The sequence below is a fragment of the Festucalex cinctus genome, chromosome 13 (genome assembly GCF_051991245.1).
Source record: "Festucalex cinctus isolate MCC-2025b chromosome 13, RoL_Fcin_1.0, whole genome shotgun sequence".
Lineage (NCBI taxonomy): Eukaryota > Metazoa > Chordata > Actinopteri > Syngnathiformes > Syngnathidae > Festucalex > Festucalex cinctus.
This window is the reverse complement of record NC_135423.1, coordinates 21407856-21428454: the sequence shown is the minus strand read 5'-3', so window position 1 is coordinate 21428454 and position 20599 is coordinate 21407856. Positions and strand designations below refer to the sequence as shown.

At 37.5% G+C, this 20599-nt stretch overlaps 1 protein-coding gene across 10 annotated transcripts in view; it reads left to right on the top strand.

The window, feature by feature from the left end:
• Positions 1-18822, top strand: part of LOC144033840 (uncharacterized) — a 30636-nt gene extending 11814 nt beyond the window's left edge. For 5 of the 10 annotated variants that reach the window (XM_077542185.1, XM_077542191.1, XM_077542190.1 and 2 more), the window contains 16 exons: positions 530-662; positions 1414-1517; positions 1739-1796; positions 1958-2077; positions 2197-2294; positions 3772-3913; positions 4928-5022; positions 5199-5259; positions 5686-5784; positions 9190-9251; positions 9411-9501; positions 10775-13083; positions 15535-15663; positions 16100-16280; positions 18381-18444; positions 18523-18822. In XM_077542185.1, coding sequence (XP_077398311.1) covers positions 530-662; positions 1414-1517; positions 1739-1796; positions 1958-2077; positions 2197-2294; positions 3772-3913; positions 4928-5022; positions 5199-5259; positions 5686-5784; positions 9190-9251; positions 9411-9501; positions 10775-13083; positions 15535-15663; positions 16100-16280; positions 18381-18444; positions 18523-18719 — 3943 coding nt within the window. In that variant the 3' untranslated portion in view covers positions 18720-18822. The remainder of the gene's footprint in view (positions 1-529; positions 663-1413; positions 1518-1738; positions 1797-1957; positions 2078-2196; positions 2295-3771; positions 3914-4927; positions 5023-5198; positions 5260-5685; positions 5785-9189; positions 9252-9410; positions 9502-10774; positions 13084-15534; positions 15664-16099; positions 16281-18380; positions 18445-18522) is intronic. The other 5 variants (XM_077542193.1, XM_077542187.1, XM_077542192.1 and 2 more) reach the window with 5 other exon arrangements.
• The last annotated feature ends 1777 nt before the right edge of the window (positions 18823-20599 follow it).

Here is a 20599-nt window from a genome sequence, read left to right as displayed (position 1 = left end):
TCAGTAACACGATCAGCACACTGATACAGTCCTAAGTGGGACACTGAATGCCATCTAGGCCGAAGTAATAAAATAAACCAATCATTTATTGTAAACGCAATTTGATGTATTATTTTTGATTTGAATAAAATGCAACAACACATTTACAGTACAGTATTTAAATTTACAGAATGTGGATGTTAATGACCAGAACTACTTGAAACAAGAAAATTGTTATATAAATAAAATAGTTGAATTGAAAAAAAATAATTCTGTCAGAAATTATGTATATGTAGAAAAGCGCAAAAGCTAAACTTAAAAATAGGTAGAAAAATCTTGAACAATCAACAGGAAACTACACTGTCATTTTTTCCCCCTGCATAAACAAACATTTGATTTGGCAGTCTCTGTATGTCTCTCTCTCTTGCTCGTTCACCCTCGCTTGCTCCTTGATGGTCACGGGGCCCTAAGAAGCCGCTTAGTTCGCTTATGCCTTGGGCCTGTCATGTGTTCATTTAAATCTCTGTCATTTTCCCACTTTTCCCTGCAGCCTGGATGAGTTTCAGTTTGGTTTTGGTCCCATTTCGCCAGAAACACCATCATCTAGTTCTTCTATTGGCGCATCAGGAGCTGGAAAAGACAAACAAGCAGAAGAGTCTAACAAAACATGTGTAGAGGTAGAGGTAATTATGTAGAACTACTAGAAGAGATGACTGATTCAGAAATTATCCAGTCTGATAACCATCATGCAGTGTTCGCACAGCAACAGTTATAGTGCATCTACAAAGTAATCACAGCACTTCACTTTTTCCACATTTTATGTTACAGCCTTATTCCAATCCAAAATGGATAAATTTCTGAAAAATTCTACACACAACTCATAAATAGAATGTGAAAATCATCATCACATGATTTCACTAACACTTTCGGGTGCTGTGGTGACAAATTATGTCGGATTTTAGATGCTAAAGATTCCAAAGAGGACACATTTTTAAAATGTTAGCTATTTTAATTTCTATGTTACAGTGGTGATAGGAGAAAGGCTTTTGTCTAATTTTTTGAGGGCCTCTTAGAACAGGCTATGGATTGTGGCAAAGTATTAGTTGCAAGAGACCAAGTATAATACCGTAAGTAAGATGTGAAAAATATCATTGCGTGCATGTACTGTACAACCTGCCTGCGTCTGTGCTCATTTGATGGAACATATGTCTAAACTGAAATCAGTTTTGATCCATGCTTTTTGAAAGTGTGTGTGTGTGTGTATATATATATATATATATATATATATATATATATATATATATATATATATATATATATATATATATATATATATCAATGTGTCTTGACTGTCACCCTGGTAGCTTGTTACGCAATAGATTTGAAACTTGATTATCAGTCTACAAGTTGTTTTTCCCTTTTTGTGTCATGAAGCTTCCATCAGAGTTTCGTTTCTCTGACGATTATGTTCGTTGTGAAAGGCAGCTGTTGAGGGACATCAACGAATGGGAGGATGAGAAGAATGAGGCTATCAAGAGGTTTGTTTTCACATGTTCATGGAATCTTGCTCGAGTGATTGTATTTGTGGTAATATTTGTCATATTAAGTAGTAGTATTTGTCATTACTTCAACAGGAGAAATCAGTCAAAAATTGTTGTGCTCTTTTTCTTTCTTTCTTTCTTTCTATTTTTTTTTTTTGTGAAACCATACTTTATTTCTGAAACATCCTTCTTCCCAATTTTGCCATTTCTCCTTGCAGCCAAGATGAGTCTGGGTACAACTCCCCTGCCAGAGACATCCGCGGTACCCACATGGACGTGGGTAGCTGAAATACGGCCTTGTATAGAAATACTTCAAGTATTTTGACTTGAAAATTGAGAATTTTAAGCATTAGCTTTTGTCTTTTATGCAATTGAGTATGTGTGCTTATTTAAGATTGTCATATTAATATCTGTGTGCTTCACCTGTGTTTAAAAAGGCCCATTTTGAGGAGCAGCGTTCCGAATCATCGCAGCAGCAGGCACTGTTCGGTCCCCCTTCTATGTACCTTGCCCCTGGCAGCACATCTTGTGTACCCAAAAGGCCAAATCTCCTCTTTGTGTGTGTCAGAGTGTTTAGACTGACAATTCTGTTTTCTCTGAAAGTCGCATAATGATATTACTTTGGTTTCATTGAAAACTAAGCATTCGGTGTGTTTTTTTTCCCCCTCCACGTTAGCTATCTGGGCAGTCACTGGACCTTGTCAGCTCTAACGGCTTTGTGGCGATGGATGTCAAAGGGAAGGAGGGAGAGGAGGAAACTGAGACAACTACGAGGTAAATCTTCCTCTTCAGAGAAAATGGTGACCAAGATTACAGTAGTTATAAGGTTCTAGTGGTTTAAAGCTCATTTTATACTACATTTTTTAAAGTGCTGTACATGTGAATTCCTTCTTCTAAATGGAATTGTACCAAATACAATGTGTTGAGTGCAGAGCTTCTACTTTTTAATAATACAACCGTATAATCCTCAATTCCACTGAAATTGAGACACTAATGTAAATAACAATAGAATAATTTGCCAATCTCAACACATGTTAAATTGATTACACTACAAAGACAAGATATGTACTGTTGAAACTGACAAATCAATCAATCAATCAACCAAATCAATTTATTTCACTCTTTAAAATAAAAGAAATGAAAGGGGACAGAATGAAGTTAAACTTGTTTTGTCTGCCCCTAATCAACACACACAAAAAAGAATCAACACAAAATCAATGACAGCAAGCGGTCAAGACGCTTTTGGTGTTACAATACTACCAAACAATCCAAAAATAATTCAACTGCATGTCCTTTTATGATATATATATATTTTTGCAGTAAATATGCTTTTATACATTTTTTAAAAATACAAATAGATTGAGAAGATTTTGTTTTATAAGCCAAATTGTTCCATAGACTGACACCTTGAGTTGAAATACATCGTTCTTTTTTTTTTGTTCTGTGTTTAGGTTTAGAGAAAATGTATATTCCTCTTAATTTATACTCACTTTCCCTTTTTATAAATCTAGTTTGTATATTAACTGGTAGAATTTCACGGTAGGCTTTATGCAATATTTTAAGGCGGTTAAACTCCATCAATTGATTACATTTTAAAATCTTTAGTTGTATAAATAATGGAATATTGGAAAAAATGTTTTTTGTGTGTGTGTTGCTTTTTTTCCCCCCTTTCAAATATCTTCATTTTGAATTTGATGCCTGAAACAGGTTCCAAAAAATCTGATACAGATGCAACAAAAGACTAGAAACGTTGAGGAATGCGTAAAAAAAAAAAAAATGTTTGGAACAATCCACAGTGTCATGATTGGAGCATCCCGGAAAGGCTCAGTTTACAAAGATGGGGCCAATCCCATCATTTTGTGAACAACTGTTTGAGCAAATAGCCCAGCAGTTTAAGAACTGCATTTCTTAAGTTGAAAGGAATTTAGGGAATTCATCACCTACAGTCCATAATACTATATAGTATATCAAAAGAGTCAGAGGCCCTAGTGAAATCTCTGCAAATCTGAAAACCAATATTGAATGCCCGTGACCTTTTATCCCTCAGGATGCTTTAAAAACCGGCATATTGTGTAATATTAAAAATTGTACAGGATTGAATTATATGGACTGAAATTGTAAAATTGTACTGGATTAACCCATTAACATTACAGAGTACTTTTTTCTTTCACATTTTTGCAAGTCAACTCACAAACATGCTTCCTGACGGTTATTTTATTGTATTTATTTGTTATTTTTAACTCCGCTGCAGCCAAGATGAATCAGTGAGCGAGTCCACCGGTGAAGATGTACACAGCCGTCCAGTGGAAGAGTTGCAAGAACATTTCCATCGCAATACTGTTTCTGACTTAGGAGCTGAACAGATAGAGAGCCTTGCCACCCATTCTTTGGCCGTCAGTACAGCATCACCAAGGGGATTCAATCTGTCATAGAGGGGTATAATCTCTCCGAGGACACTTTAACCCTCGGGAGTTAATCTGTCCTAGGATGCATTAACCCCCCCGGGTTAAAGTGTCGGGAGGGTTAATCTGTCCTGTTACATCGGTATTTGCACTGTGACTCAATCATTCACCCTTCATTGGACTTAATCTTATAGTTATACTACATTGTTTATGCAATCACCTCCAGTAGTTTTGCAACAGCAATACCTGTTTTTTGTTGAAGACATTTGGGTTTCAGGTCAAATTAATATGAGACAAAAGTTCAGAATTCTAGCTTTTATTTCATGTTATTTGCATTTAGATGTGTCAGGTCAGGACTCAGGACAGCGCACCTTTTGTTTGAAGCCACTCACTTTTCATGTAAGCAAAAGTACTAGAATGGTAATTATTCAATTAAAGTGAACAGCAGGGCTTTGTTTTGATGGCCTTTGTTCTTTGTCTTGTTTCATGATGACGCTTCTCCAAATTAGTTTGGACACATTTTTCTGTAATAGAAAAGTATTTCAAATGAAGGATGCAACAGTCTGTTAGCGTCACTAGTTTGCAGGCTTGATGCTGTTATTGCAAGTAAGGGTTTCACCACCAAATATTAAATGTTACTCACTTTCAGCGAATTTCATAATGTTAGTTCCAATACGTTTGCTCACTATGAAAAGTGGGTGGCTTCAGACAAAAGGTGCTCTTTCCAGAGTATTCAGATGTTAAAAAGCATGAAATAAAAGTTGGAATTTTCAACATTTTTTCCTGATATTCATCTTTTCATCTCAAAACAAAATGTTTGCAGTCAACAACAAAGGAGTTAACCTTGCCATTTCAATGCTTTTGGAGTAACTATATCGCAGCAGGCCTTATCTTAATGTATACTCATTTTTTACTAATATCTTGATGTATTAACTTGAACTCAAGCTCGACTTTATAGAAAAATTATGATGTGCTTTTTTTTTTTTTTTTTTTTGCATCCTGCAGTTTGTGGACTGCAAAATTTACGCGGGCCGCGACAGCAGGCATGTTATGCAAATAAAAGACAGAGAGGATAATGAGAAGACGGTGGCTTCCAAAAGGTTTGTAATTCTTACTGTTCAGGAAACTGTTTCCAATGATCCAACTCCAGACTTGCGATAGTCTGTTCTTCCAGATCTTTCCTAGTTAGTTAATTCCCTTTTTGAAGTTTGTCATTTTAATGCATTTCTGTTACTAAAATAATCTGTTGTTGAACTGCTCTGTTTTTTTCTTGCAGTACTGAGACTGCTGGGTACTCAGGAGCCAAACTAGTGGATAAGCAAACTAAAACTCATACAGTGAGTGGCTGTCATTGACAACATGCAACATACTGTAATGTAAAATGAGTTTTGCAGATAATACATTTAATGATACTTAATCAGAAGGAAGTACCGGTGCTAGAGCTAACTTAGAAAGGTTGTTTGGAGTCTATTCTTGTGTGTAATAGGCACTAGGCAGTAAGGAAACGTTACTCTACCCACCTTAGATATTTATGAAAACAAAAACTTACCTAAAAGAAGATAGCACCATATCTTTGGCTACGGTGGCCCGATTTAGCGCAATTTCAATATATGAGAAATCAGTGCAATGGCGATTTAAGATATGGTATGTAGATAATTGGTTTTGGTTATGTGATTCTTTTTTTTGCATGTTTATTTTTATTTTATTTTAAGAGGCTGAATTTGGATGTGATTAATTTGTCTGTGTTTATACTTGTCCATTAGGACTCAGCAAAGGCCATCAGGGATGGAGATGTAGTAGACGAGATAACTGAGCTCGAGGCCCAGTCTGAGGACCAGAGCTCTGAATCATCACGACAGGAGGTAGACCAAAGACTGCCGTCTATATTTTGAGATGCCGTCTTTGTAGTAGCATGTGTCTGGCAGCACATAATCTACCAAGGTCTTGTGTTTGAAATTGTGGGAGTGCTGAAAAGCATTCCAACATATGTTATTCTGATTCTTTATTTTTGTCATAGCATTTTATTCTCCACATTTTTTCTGCCATGCAATAACTCCCACATAGTGGTGCAACGGGTCACAAAAGTCACAGTTCAAATCATTTTTCGGATCAGCAAAAACAAAAAACAAAAAAAAACAAAAAGATACATAGTACTTTGTCTTCATTTATTTTGTAAAACGCCCCCCAAACCCCCCCCCCCCCCCCCCCCCCCCCCCCCCCCCCCCCCAAAAAAAAACTAATAATAAATGTAAAATGTCTAATATAGCTGTTTAGGATTTCGGAACACAATATGAGGCAGAAACATTCGTATTTTATACATGGTTCATGTGTAAAATAAGGTATTAATGGCTTAAAGTTGTTCTTAAAAAATCTCTTATAATCTAAACAGCTAAATTTAACATTTTGAGTTGATAATTTTTCTTTTTTAATGGGCAAAAGTGTTTTATAAAATAAATGAAGACAGTTTTATTTATTTATTTATTTATTTTAAATCATGAAAAGACCTCAAAGTGCAATTTAAGCCACATTCCCTTCCTTTTAAACATGGAGAATGAATTACAAAGTAGCCTGTGTCCAGAATACTGTATTGAAAAATAATTCAAGTAAGCCAGATACCAGTTGTCAAACTCATTTACAGCTACCAGCCAGGCACTCGTAGGTAATGCTAACAGCTAGCTGCTTACCTCGGAGTCTTCTGTCGTATCATACAGTAACGGCGTAATTAATTTGCTCTTTCTTAGCGTCCTAAATTAGTATTTGAATATGAGTACGGATAGCATTGTTGATGTTGGTCGCAACTTTAATGTCAATCAAAACTACGATAAACAAATCCTAAACGTCTAAAAGAGAAGTCAAGCTAGCCATCACGCCACAACGTGGGCCAACGTCAAAGTAAGTCTACTAAGGCTATTTGCATTGCCGTCAACGTATTATTTTGTAAACTTTATTTTGAAGTTAGCCTAATCATAGGAGTTTTCACCTTGGGGCCCGCTTTGTAGGCAAGAGCAGAAAAAAAAATAAAAATCCTGTAACATTAATTTGAGGACTAATTTCACCCCAAGTTGGCAAAATGCTCCCAAAATGCTCCCAAAATGCTCCCAAGGGGTTTCAAATTCCTCTGCTGCTATTATAGTGAATGTGGACTGATCATGTTGCTTTCGGGTGAATGCGCACTTTGTTTTTGTTTTTTCACACCAACCAATCCGCGGATCCGAACCATGGAGCCTCAACCGAACCGACCACGGAACAATGATGATCCGTTGCACAACTACTCCCACATAATACCTACCTGGGAATAAAGCGTCTGATTCCACATTACTTATTTTTAATGATATTTAATGTTTAATATCAACTTCTCCACATTGATTTTCAATGGGACATTCAACTTTTTCTAAGTACCACTTTCCAGTTTTCACTGAAATGAAATAATGCATATCTCCATTGGGCTATTTTATATTTCAGCTTTGTAAAACAATTTTCAATACACGCCATAGCGGCATGTGCCGTCTTCATCATGTAGTTTACTGCCACTTAGGATGCCCCAATCAACGCAGAAAAAGGTAGAGTAAAATAACTTTTAACGTCGTAAATTCGGATCGAGTTGGAATACGTTGGCCCCGACTGGTTTTGGATCCAATTATCGGGACAAATCCACTCTTAACACAGCTCAAACGTAAAGATAATCATATCAGACAATCTTGTAAGACATAAGCTTGTTGGGCGTTTGACGTCCTTGGTCAGGAAGGGGTAAAATCGGGACCAAAACAGCTCGATTGTCTTTGTGTGTACCCGGCTTTAGAAAATATGGAATACTATTGATAAAAGATTAATCATTCTTAATGACATTGAATACAATGAATGTTAAAGGAGTACTCAACACTAAATCCCTGATGTCCCAGTCAGTATTTTGATATTTTAGTGCATGTTTTTGCAACGCTCGTTTTCCAAAAATTCACATCTTCCCGAGTACTATTTTTCTCATCCGTAAGATTTCCACTTTTAGTATTATTTGACATTATAACCCATAGAATCTCAATTTTCAATGACACCCAGGTATTGAGCAAGACATCCTTCAGTACCATTTCACAACACTCGAATGATAACAGCAAGTCCACTGTGGCTCATTGGTTATTGCGGCGGCGCTTTAACCAGCAAACATGAGACGAACGGGTTACAGTTAAAATTTTCTTTTTATTCATTTGTCATTCAACTACAATTAATAATTAGTAATTTTCACATAATTTATCTTTCAATTGACTTCACAAGCATTCCACATGCATTCAAATCTTAGCATTTAGCTATTACCATTCAGCTTTCAGCATTCCCATGCAATTTCTCAAGAAATTGCACTTTGTCTCGTCAAAAATGGCACATAAGTTATTTTGTTCTTGTCTTTTTAAGACTTCAGATGAGGGTTTGGACACCGGTGATTCTGTTTCTGAGACAGAGCCAAGTAGTCAGAGGTTTGTTTGTTTGTTTATTTTTAATTTTTATTAATTCATGAGAACTACTATGATCATCCTAAAGGAACTGTCGATCATAACAGGACTGTTCTGGTTATTGAATACAATTTGAGATTTGTCATGTGTGTTTTTTTGTTTTTTTTGTTTTGTTTTTAAAACTTAATCTTTGTTGAATTCACCATTCCCATTTGCTGTAGCCAAGATGAGTCAGGGAAAGCCTGTGTTGAAGATGTTGATAGTGACATGGCGGTTCAGGAAGCCAAACATAAAGAAGAGACATCAACTTCAGTGAGTGGATACTGAGCAGGGCTTGTCCCCGCTGTAGTCAATATTCTCCCAGGCTATGGGAGGCAGTGGAGAGCATCTACAGCACATGAACAACACTTCACCACACTAAAAGTAGTATTTTTTTATTTTTTTATCTTCAACAAACAATCGACTTCAGCAGTTTGGGGTGAACGGTGTGCATACATTTATTAAAAAAAAAAAAAAGAAAAAAAAATCGGGATATAGAAAACATTCTTGTTTACGACAGCATTTGCTCATCCACCATGTTTTTCCGTGCGAACCATCCGCGTAGCCCCGGGCCAGCCACCAGCTCCTGGCATGGGCAAAAAGGTGGCCGAGCATAAGCCACCTTCCCGAGCCACTTCAATTCACTTCATAAGCATTCCACAAGCATTCAGCTACGAGTATTAGCAATCAGCTTTCAGCGTTCCTACACAATTTATCAAGAAATTGCACTTTGTCTAGTCAAAACTGGCTAATTAACAAATTACATTTTGTTCTTGTTGTTTTCTTAAGACGTCAGAAGAGGGTTTGGAGATTGGTGATTCAGTTTCTGAGACAGAGACTAGTAGTAAGAGGTTTGTTTTTCTAAATTAATTTAACTACTATCACCCTAAAGGCACTGTATTGATCATAACAGGACTGCTCTCGTTATCTAATACAATTTATCAGATTTGTCATGTGTTTTGTTTTTTTACTTATTCTGTTAAATTCACCATTCTCACTCCTCGCCGTAGCCAAGATGAGTCAGTGAACGACTCTGTTGAAGATGTCGACAATCACATGGTGGCTCAGGTGGCTCAACTCAGAGAAAAGACATTAGCTCCGGTAAGTGGACGTTTGAACATATGTACAAGTTCAGAATGTTCCATTTAAGATGATGACATTGTTGCCAGACAGGAAGCTCTATTACAACATGGGGTTTTGCATAACATTTTGAATAAATTACTTTTAATTCCTTATGAAATAATTTACAACATCCAGAAGTGTCAAAACCCTGCAACTTATCAGGGGCTAAACTCTGAACTCAGAACTGGAGTTCCAATTCAATTTCTCAGACCTTGGGTTTTTCTATGTGGAGCTCCTTCAAACTTGCTGTTTGTGGTTCTCCCTTTGGCCACAATAGCTTCCGCCTTCTGTCTAAAACATTCATGTGAGGTCTGTCAATACGCACCCTGTATTTACCTGGTGATCTGTCCACGGTTTAAACCAGCTTTCCTGCAACCCTGAACAGGTTAAGTGTGAGAAGATGGATGTTACAGGAGGTATTGTTTACAAGTTAGAATGCCAAAGTGAAGTGGTACAATGATAAATAAAATGAAAACAAAAATGATACCCATTTGTATAAATGAAAAACAGTTTCAAATTTCAGATCTTTATCTCATTTTTCAAAAAACACTTAACTTTTTGTAGGAATACTGGATGCCTTTGTTGAAAAATATGATTTACTAAGTGACCATCAGATGGCCTCAGAAAAACAATCAACAGCTTTGACAGTAATGCAATTTGTAGAAAATACAGCTATAGATAAAAATAAAAAAATAAAAACATGCAGTGGGTGTATTTATTGACTTAGGCAAAGCATTTGATAATGATCACATGATTATAATGAGTTATTAAATGAAAATAAAACCACATTTAAGTTTGGTGGTACGCAGCTCAAAATGTGTCATAACACTAAACTGAAATGGTATTGAAATTGAAAGTCACTGAAATAAAATTTGTGGAAGTGATTATTGATCATAAACTCTATTGGAAGCAACAGATAAACTTAAAATAGCTAAATCAGTGGCTGATTTTTTTTTTATATATAAAGTAAAGGATTTGCTAAATAAGAAATGTCTTCATATACAGTATTGTACTCTTCTCTTGGGTTGCTTCACATGCCGTTCTGTGCTGAAGTTTAAGGTTATGTCTATAAAGCAAATATAGACCCAATTACTAAACTACAGAAAACCGTAATTTGAATAACTAATAATGTTGGGTACAGAGAAGCAACTAATCAAATATTTTTAGGGTCTGTTATTTTAAAATTATGGATTGGCTATTGTTTATATGAAGACATTGGATGATGAAAATGATGAAACTGGCTCCATGCCAGGTGCAGTTCAACAAAGAGGAAGATGAAGTAAAGCAATTGAGGCATGATCAGGAGATTCGGATTTGTCGACAAAAGGAGGAGCTGGTAAAACAGGAAAAGGAAGAGATTTTGCAATTGATGAAGGAGAAAGAGACACGAATCTGTAGACGAAAGATAGAGCTGAGGAGAGAAGAGGAGGAAGAACTGGAGCAATTGAAGCGTGCGAAGGAAATGAGACTTCATGAACTGAGGAAAGGGGAGGAGGAGGAGGAGGAACGGTTAAAGAGAGAAATGGACATTAGAAAATGTTGCTTGCGGGAGGAGCTCAATAGAGCTGAAAAGGAGGCAAAGCAGTCAATGAGAGAAAAACAGATGAGAATGCAATTGTGGAAAGAGGAAGAAGAGGAGGAAGAGCAGCTGAAGAGGGAGAAGGCTAGAAGAATGTGCCAACAAAAGGAGGCGCTGATAAAAGAAGAGGAGGAGGAGGTGACACAATTTAAGAAGGAGATTGAGAGAAAAATCCTTCTCTTCAGCAAAACGCTGATGAGAAAAGAAGAGGAGGAAGCCAAGCAACTGAAGCGGGAGAAGGAGCTGCGAGTGCAGCTCCACATGGAGGAGCTCCAGAGAGAGGAGGAGGAGGAAGGAGAGATTCTGAAGAGGGAGAAAAATGGTCGATTTTATCTAAGACAAGAACAACAGATGAGGGAAAAGGAGGAGGAGCAAGCAAAGTTGAAAAAACACATCGAAATGACCAAACATTTCCTCGAAGAGGAGTTTTGCAGGGAGGAAGACGACGCTGAGCGAAGAAAAAGGGAAAGGTTAACAATCACACATTTACGGCAACCAGATGACCAATTGGCAAGGGAGAGGAGGACACGCCTGCATCATGAGGAACCGAGGAGAGAAGAAGAAAACGCGCGATTAATCAGGGAAAAGGATTTGAGAAAAAACTCTCTCTTAATGGACCAACTTAGCAGGGAGGAGGAGGAGGAGTTGACAAGGCTAAGGAGGGACAAAGAGATGAGACTCAGGGCTTATCGGGAGGGACTGAAGAAAGAGGAAGAGGATGAGGTTGAATCTGTTAAGAAAAAACAAATGAGAAGAATTTATCTTCACCAGAAGCAGCTCAGAAGAGAAGAAGAAGAAGAAGTGGGCCAGTTACAGAGGGAAAGACAGAGAAGATTACGCGTCTGCCAAGAAGGAAAGAAAAGAAAAGAAGCGAGTGACGTGGACCAATTAAAAAGGGAAAGTACCGTGAGAATAAATCTCCAGGAGTTTAGCAGTGATGAAAAGGAGGCAGAGCGTTTTAATCGAGAGAAGGTGAAATCGTGGCCTCGCAGGAAGGCGCAGCGCCTAATGGGAAAAATCAAAGGGCTGTTTATGAGGGAAAATGATACACAAACACAGCTCCAGGGAGATGAACTGAGAAGTGAGGATGAGGATGTGGAGTCCTCCTCAGTCGAGGAAGAAAACAAAAGACAACGAATAGAAAGGGGCACAAAGACACAACTCCACCAGAAGGGCCGAATGAGCAGTATTGAGGAGGAGGGAGAAGTCTTCATGTGGAAAAATGATACACATCTCCAACAGGAGCTCAGTAGAGAAGATGAGAAGGAGATGGACTATTTAAAAAGAGAAAAGCAACGAAAAATTAGCCTTTTCAATGAAGAACTGAAGAGAGAGGTAAAAGAGGAGGTGGAGCAGTTACAAAGAGAAAGGGAGAAAAGAATGCGCAATTACAAGAAGAAGCTGAGAAGAGACGAAGAAATTGAGGCAAAACGCTTAAAGAGAGCAAAGGAGCAGAGAATACATCTCCTCCGGGAAGAGCTAAAGGCAGAGGAAGAGGAGGAGGCCGGGCGATTAAAGAGGGACAAGGAGAAGCGAATGAGTCTTCTCCATGAGGAGCTGCAGAAAGATGAAGAGCAATTGAAGTCAGAAAATGAGAAAAGTTTGCTCCAGCAGGAGGAACAGAGCAAAAATGAAGAGGAGGAGCACTTTAGACGCGAGGAGGAGAAGCGAACACGGCACAGCAAGGAAAAATTGAGGAAAGAGGAAGAAGAGGAGGTCGAGCAGTTCAAAGGGGAGAAGGAGAGGAGAATGCACCAATGTCAGGAGGAATTGAAGCGAGAGGAAGCTGATGAAGCAGAACGTTTGAAGACTGAAAAGGAAAATCGAATGGGTCGTTTCCAGGATTTGATGAAGAGAGAAACGGACGAATTCATTGACAAATCGAAGGCTGAGAAGCAGAAGAGAATGCGTCTCCGACAAATAGACCTGTGGGGAGAAGAGGAGAGGAGGAAACTGAAGACTGAGTACAAGGAGAGACTGAAGTAGGATTATTTCTTCACTTTTTTTTTTTAATTTTTTTTTTAATCCACCTAAGGCAGTCATTATAATTGTCAGTTGCATCATCAGAGGCTTCCGACTTCCATAAGTCATACACTTATGCTCTTTCCGGTCACGACATAAAGGCCGCGTCCCAATACTCGCAGTTCCACCCTCGTGCCCCTCAATCGCGTGTTCCCGTGCGAGCGTGTAGGGTGGCTCACACTCCCAAGTGCTTCGGAGAACTGAGATACCCTACACACTCGCACCCATCAACGGGAGCATGCAATTGAGGGGCACAATGGTGGAAGTGAGAGTATTGGGACGCAGCCTATTATGACGCAACAGTAACCGGAAACAGCGTCGGCGTATGACTTACGGAGGTGTTCTCTCGCTATAACGCGGTTCACTTTTCTCGGTCTCGCTGTTTGGCGTATTTTTTTTAGTGCAATTTTGCATGTATTATTTTTAAAGAGTAATTTAAAGTACATATTTCATCAAATTGATGTAGATTTGAACATTTATTGAACGTTTAAACAAGAAACGTTTAAATGTAAGAAAAAGTAAATGCCTCGATGAGGAAAGTGTATAAACTGTTTGGTGAGTTGTTTTAGAGCCTTAAAACATTTATAATAAATGTAAAACATAAAGCTAACTGCTTCGCGGCTTTCATTTATTGCGGGTATTTTTTGGAACCTAACCCCAGCGGAAAATGAGGGATCACTTGTACCCTATTTGGGCAGTAATTTGTAAAAATAACTATAGCTGTCAAAGTTAAAGCGTTAACCCATTGATTTATCACAAAAAATTATCACATTAATCATATATTAACACAGATTAATCACACTATTAATTTTGACCGCAGATAATCCTTTAATTTGACAAAGGCTGGATACGTTCAAGGTAGTAAAAATTGTGTTTGAGCAATAAACATAACTACATACATTGAAGTAAGCATTTAATAAATGGTTGCATATGAAATAGGGATGTAACGATATCCAAAAATCACAATATTATATTATCACTATATGAAGGTCACGTACGATAATTATCACGATATTGTGGGGAGGCTGTCGATACAAAAAAAGGTCACATTATAAAAAAATGAGGTCCTACTAAAAAAATAAACATAGACAATATTGTACTTTTGTACATTACAGCAATGAAAAATATAAAAATATTGTAAATATTATATACTAAAAAATATATATATTGGGGCACTTATTGACTCGCTTCACAATCACATTTACATTCCCCTTCATCTGAGCATTAGCTTGGCCTTTAAACATAGAGGGGCCAAAACATGTCTTGTGAAAATTAAACTGCACTAACAAAAAAAATAAAAATAAAAAATAGCAAGAACTGCATATTGGAAATCAGCCACTTTTTTTTTTTTTTTTTTAAAACAGATGTTTACATATATATATATATATATATATATATATATACATATATATATATATATATATATATATATATATATATATATATATATATATATATTAGGGGTGTGAATTGCCTAGCACCTGACGATCCGATTCGTATCACGATTCACAGGTCACGATTCGATTCGATACCGATTAATCCCGATACGAATGGTCACGATTCGATACCGATTAATCCCGATACGAATTTATAAGTCGAATGTTGCGATTTTTTTCCATTCAAATTTAGAAAATACTATCAGTAAATTTGTACATGTACACTGTAAGATTTGTATAAATATATTTATCTAAAACTTGAGGCTTATAACCGTGAGCCACTGTACACAAACAGTTTGCAATCTGTTTCACATTTGAACAGCATTAAAATAAAAATATTAAGGCTTAATGTGCCGTTCATATAACATTCTTCCATGCTCAAGGTGTGAATCCTAAAAAAAAAAATCGATTCTGCCGATTATTGAATCGATTCGAGAATCGCGCGATGTAGTATCGCGATATATCGCCGAATCGAGTTTTTTTTAACACCCCTAACATATATATATATATATATATATATATATATATATATATATATATATATATATATATATATCGTGCAGGGTCACCGATAACGTCTTGACAGCGAGACACCTGTTGCGGCTCAATATTGATCCATAAGGCGCACTGGATTATAAGGCGCATGGTCAGCTTTTGAAAAAATTGAAGGCTTTTAGGTGCGCCTTTATAGTGCGGAAAATATGGTACTAATTACCGGTTAAAAATGTAGTCAGTAACGTACTTTTGTGTAGCATTGTTCTTCTGTGCTCTGAAAACACGTTTCTCAGAGTTGAGAATTGAATCTCGCACATTGCAAAGGAAGCACCATTTTATTTTATTTTTCTGCCGTTGGACAATAGTGTTTGCTGAGGCACAATTTGCAAAGATTGTGCATGTTTCTTCTTGCTGGTTGACATTATGACTTTTAGGATTTGAGTATTTAATTAATTAACACTGTCTCTGTCACCTCCTGAGGGTTTTGCGGCAGTGCCTCCTGGTCAAGAGGAGATATGAGGAGAACTTGTTGAAAAAAAAGTTTGAGCAGAAGGAGAAATTAGCAGAATCTACCAGGATGGAGAGAGACGAGGAGACATTTCAACTCGGGTATGACAGACAATTTCACACAAACACAAAACCGTACGAAGGGACAGTAGGATGTAAAATTGATTCCGGTTTTGAGGGCCTTTGAGCTCCACACATATTTCTCCAATATCTACATCAGCACCTCCAATAACAGTAGTTGGTGGAATAGAGGTGTACTTCCTAAAATCAATAATCATGTTCTTGGTTTTTGACATATTCAACTGGAGATAAGACTCAACTACAAAGCATCAGGCCACAAATTCATCCACAGCAGGCCCATGGTCCTGCTTGCCCTCCTGTAGAAGACTAGCAATAAATGTGTCGTCTTGTGTTATATTTTTGACTCTGAGTTACCGCGAGCAACGTTTTGGATACACAGACTGGTTGAATGACACAATGCATATTTAGTGATCAAATGAAAATACAGAGCTGTGTGTGTGTTTGCGCGTGGGTACAGGCAGGACTATGACACTACCATAAGATCACTTTGTCTTACACTGGAAGAAGAACGGGAAGCTGAACACCAACGACTGAAGGCTCAAAGGAGACAATTCTTTGAGCGCCTCAAGCCTGAGTCCACAGACGAGCTGGTTATGCCAACAACAAGCAGGGCAGAGCTGAACTTTTTTACACCAGAGGTAGCTGTTGATGACTTTTGTCTCTTTAGGTTACAAACATGTCCGAGAGCAGGGGTGTCCAAACTTTTTCATTTGAGGGCCACATGCAGAAAATCAGAAGGACGCAAGGGCCACATAATGTTATGAATTTAGTCAGTTTTAATTACTTTTCAGGGTGGTTCTGTTAGTTTTTATTAATTCAATTCAATTCAACTTTATTCCAGACTCTAAGTCCAATACAAACAAATAACAAAATATACACCATCAAAAAAACAATAAAAGAACAATAAAAACAATAAAAAACAGGGGGAGGGTTATACAGTCATCAGGCAGTCATACCAATGTTTCCACATCCTAGACTGATACCGTACAGCACTACACTTAATATCAGTCAAAGACAGCACAACTTCATTCATAGTCCTATTCAAGCGACAAATAAAACTGTATACAAGCTTTCACAAAGTAGCTTGTAATACGTTTATTCTAGCTGTAACAAACAGCTCACTTGCTCTAGTCCATCTTGGTCTCCTAAGGAGCACCCGCAAAGCGTCATTGTAGGCCACCTGCAGCCTTTGCAAACTTCCTTTCTTGTAATTTGACCACAGGTGAGCTGTGTACAGCGGTGTACAGTATGATTTAAACAATTCGATCTTCACCTCGTCCGTACAGAAACCAAACCTGCGTGCCAGAGTGTTTGCTTGTGCGTATAATGTCCTACATTGCCTATACATGTCATCATCATCAGACAGATCTTCTGTTAATATATGTCCCAGATACTTTATTTTATTCCTCACATGAAGCACAATATTAGACAGATAAAAAGCAGGAAATGTCAGACCTTTGTCCTCCCTCGTTCTACATATCATAACCATACTTTTATCTGCATCATACTTGATGTCATGTTCCAAGCCATAGCTAGCACAGGTGTTGAGCAATTGTTGTAAACCAGCAGTACTCGGGCTGAAAACCACCAAATCATCTGCATACATCAGATGATTTGGCAGCAAATCACCACTATAACAGCCAGTATTGCATGCCTTCAGCCTTACTGACAGCTCATCCAAATATAGGTTAAAAAGAACTGGGGATAATACTCCCCCTTGTCTAACCCCATTTGTAGCGCGAAATGGTAAGGAGACACTGTTCCCCCATTTAATTCTCGTCTGCTGAGCATACCAATAGGTTAAAATTCGAACAATATAATTTGGCACACCCCTCTGTATCAACTTCATAAACAGCTTCCTGTGATTTACCCTGTCGAAGGCTTTGGATGCATCCAAAAAGCACATAAAAATGGATGAATTTTGAGCTTTATATTCACTAATAATTTCTTTAAGAGCATAGATACACATATCTGTACCTAAATTTGCTTTATAACCAAACTGGCTGTCTGAGGATGTAACAATTATTAAGATTTTAGTTTTAGTTCTTTAATAAATGCTTAGTTTTAGTTTAGTTAGTTTGTTTTAGTTTTTTTGTGTTTTTTAATGTGTATTACTTGTGCGCAATATTTAAAAAACACCATGGTCGCAACATCATTATTCCAGTTTATATCAAAATAAATCTACTAAAAATCACATTTAAAATCATCCCCAAAGGCTCATATATTAAATTAATTACCAAATACTAAAACGAATGACATTTTTGCTATAATTATAGTTTTATTTTAGTTCATTTTGTAAACATAAAATGTAGTTTCAGTTAGTTTTCTTTTTTTAAAAAGCATCTTCGTTTTGATTTTATTTCGTTAACAAAATAGTTGTTTCGAATTTGTTTTTTCGTTCGTTTTAGTTAACTAAAATTACCTTTAATAGCACCTGTGTTTTTCGACACCATCCCTTCTTACTTTGACCATCTCCAAACATGTTTGTTTTTATTTGAACTGAGTCAAATGCCATTTTTAGCACGTTGTGGGCCACTAAAAAATGGCCGGCCGGCCGCGAATGGCCCCCGGGCCGTAGTTTGGACACCCCTGTCCTATAGGGTAATGCTTACCTACCACCTGCTGTGCATTGCAGTGAAGTAATGAAATTGTTTATTGTTTTGATGGGGATGATCAATAATCCCTTTAGCCTAGTTATCTTTTAAATGGTTTTGAGGGTAAGCCATGCTGTGTCTCAGCAGGCACATGAGACAACTTTGGATATGGGCTCCTGCAGCACTTTTCACCCACTGAATGGTGCAGGTAACATCCTTGTTCGCACACACTTCCAATTAACTGCATAAAATAAGTGTCATATCGTTTTTCATATATTATCCACAGCTCCCGAGTGCCAACATCAGATATTCGGTCCGACTCTGGCAGAACTTCATGCCACTACTATCATGCCAACCTTCACAGCCACGCAGGGAGAAATATACCCAGCGAGTCCTCCTGATGTGTTCTGGCAGCAGCTGAGGCGAACTGATGTCGAGATCACGGTTTATCATGACAAAATGCACAATAAGCTCTTCCTGTAAACATGTGAATACTGTACATTTTCTATCCATCCCTGAATAGTTGATGCAGTGTGTAAAAATATCACTGTTGAGACATTGTCAAATAAACGCCTTTATAAATCAGGTTCAAGAACTTCTTTAGCATAACCAATCCTAACCCCCCAATTAGACAAAAGAAAATTTATCAAGGTCAGTCAGGTCATATGCAACATGAAATACTTGAATAATTTGCACTATTAAATTTTGTGGCTCCAAGTTGTTTTTAAACAAAAGAGACACGGGCAACTTCCAGCCCATCCACAGTCTGACTGGCCAATGCAGTATATATGAAGTTAGAATAAAAATTAAAATATACAGCGCATTTATTTTTGAGGAGCATACATGCTACTACAAGCGAGCAAGAACAGCTTGTGTTTTGTGTTGCCAACTTATAATTTATTTATTTTTTTTACCCGTAATAACTTAAATTTCCATTTCATTTTTTTAACCGCTTACTCCTCACAAGGGTCACGCTGGAGCCTATCCCAGCTGGCTTCGGGCAGTAGGGGACACCCTGGACTGGTTGCCAGCCAATCGCAGGGCACACAGAGATATATATAAAGGGACAGCATATAGAATTAAACCACATATATTGGTGAACTAAGATTTGATTTGTAAAACTCACTAATAATTTCAATAACATGCAAACAAATATGTTCCATCACATCAATGTACATCGCAAATAGGTCGCACCTCGCTTTACAGGAGGTTGACATGTTTCGCCATCTTTTAGCTAGAGAGAGAGATTTAGCTACGAACACCCTGAAGGAGAAAAACTTTGTGAATGCAGTCTCGTGGTGCTTGCACGGAGTACCAAAACTGACAAAATAAAAAATAAAAAATGACAAAAAGTGAAATTAAAAACGGATATTAAAAAAAATATATAATTCAAAAATTCTATACAAAAAAATAAATACAGATGCAAATGAAAACAAAATATGTACAGTATAAGTTTTTGTCTTTTTCAAAGAGGTTCTTGTAGTTTGGTGTTTGTTGTCAAAGTTAACTACTCAACTCAACTTTATAAAGCACTGTAAAACACGCATTTGCTGTATACAGAGTGCTGTACATGAAACAGGAATCGGTCATGCAGTAAAGATAAAGAGTAAGATAAGTAAAATAAGAACAAAACAAAACATTGTAAGTCTGTCTAGTCTGAAATGATTAACCTTAATAGAAATTACTAGTAACTAAGTCAAGTGTTGAATTTTACTACTCTTCAACTGTTATAAGGGGGTGTGAGGATCCCAAAAACACGGACAAGAAAATCAAGTTTGACAAAGTTTAATCTGTCACACAGCTAGTGATGTGCTTCTCGGGTCGAATCCCTGAAGCGTGTGCCGAGTAATGCAGATGAGTGGTTCATGAACGGCGTGTCAATGCGTGTGTTGGTGATGTACGTGGTGACGTTTGAAGCCCCACGAAGCAGGTGTACCACGTGACTGATTCAGGAAATGATTCGCTAGGTTTGAGTGTAGTTCGAAATAAAAGCGGCAAAGAAACGCTATGGATTCCCCTTCACTTTTTGTGTTTTCGGGTCCCTTATTGCGCTACTTTTTTTGCTTTTGGCATTCGATTTGACGAGCCTCTTTTTGCGATGGAACCAGCAAGAAAGAGATTTTCCCTTGTTTAGGAGCACTTTGAGCAGATCTCACCTCAGAAGGTAATGCACTGCAATTACGGTACTATTTTAACAGATTCCAATAATAAAATAAAATAAAATGTGACAACACATAAAATTCACATTTTTCTGTTCACAGTTGAAAGTCCCCTTCAGTACTGGGAATCACAGAAATATACGCGTCCAATTCTATACAAACTTGCTATCTCATATCGATGCACCCCTGCTTCATCAGTACCAT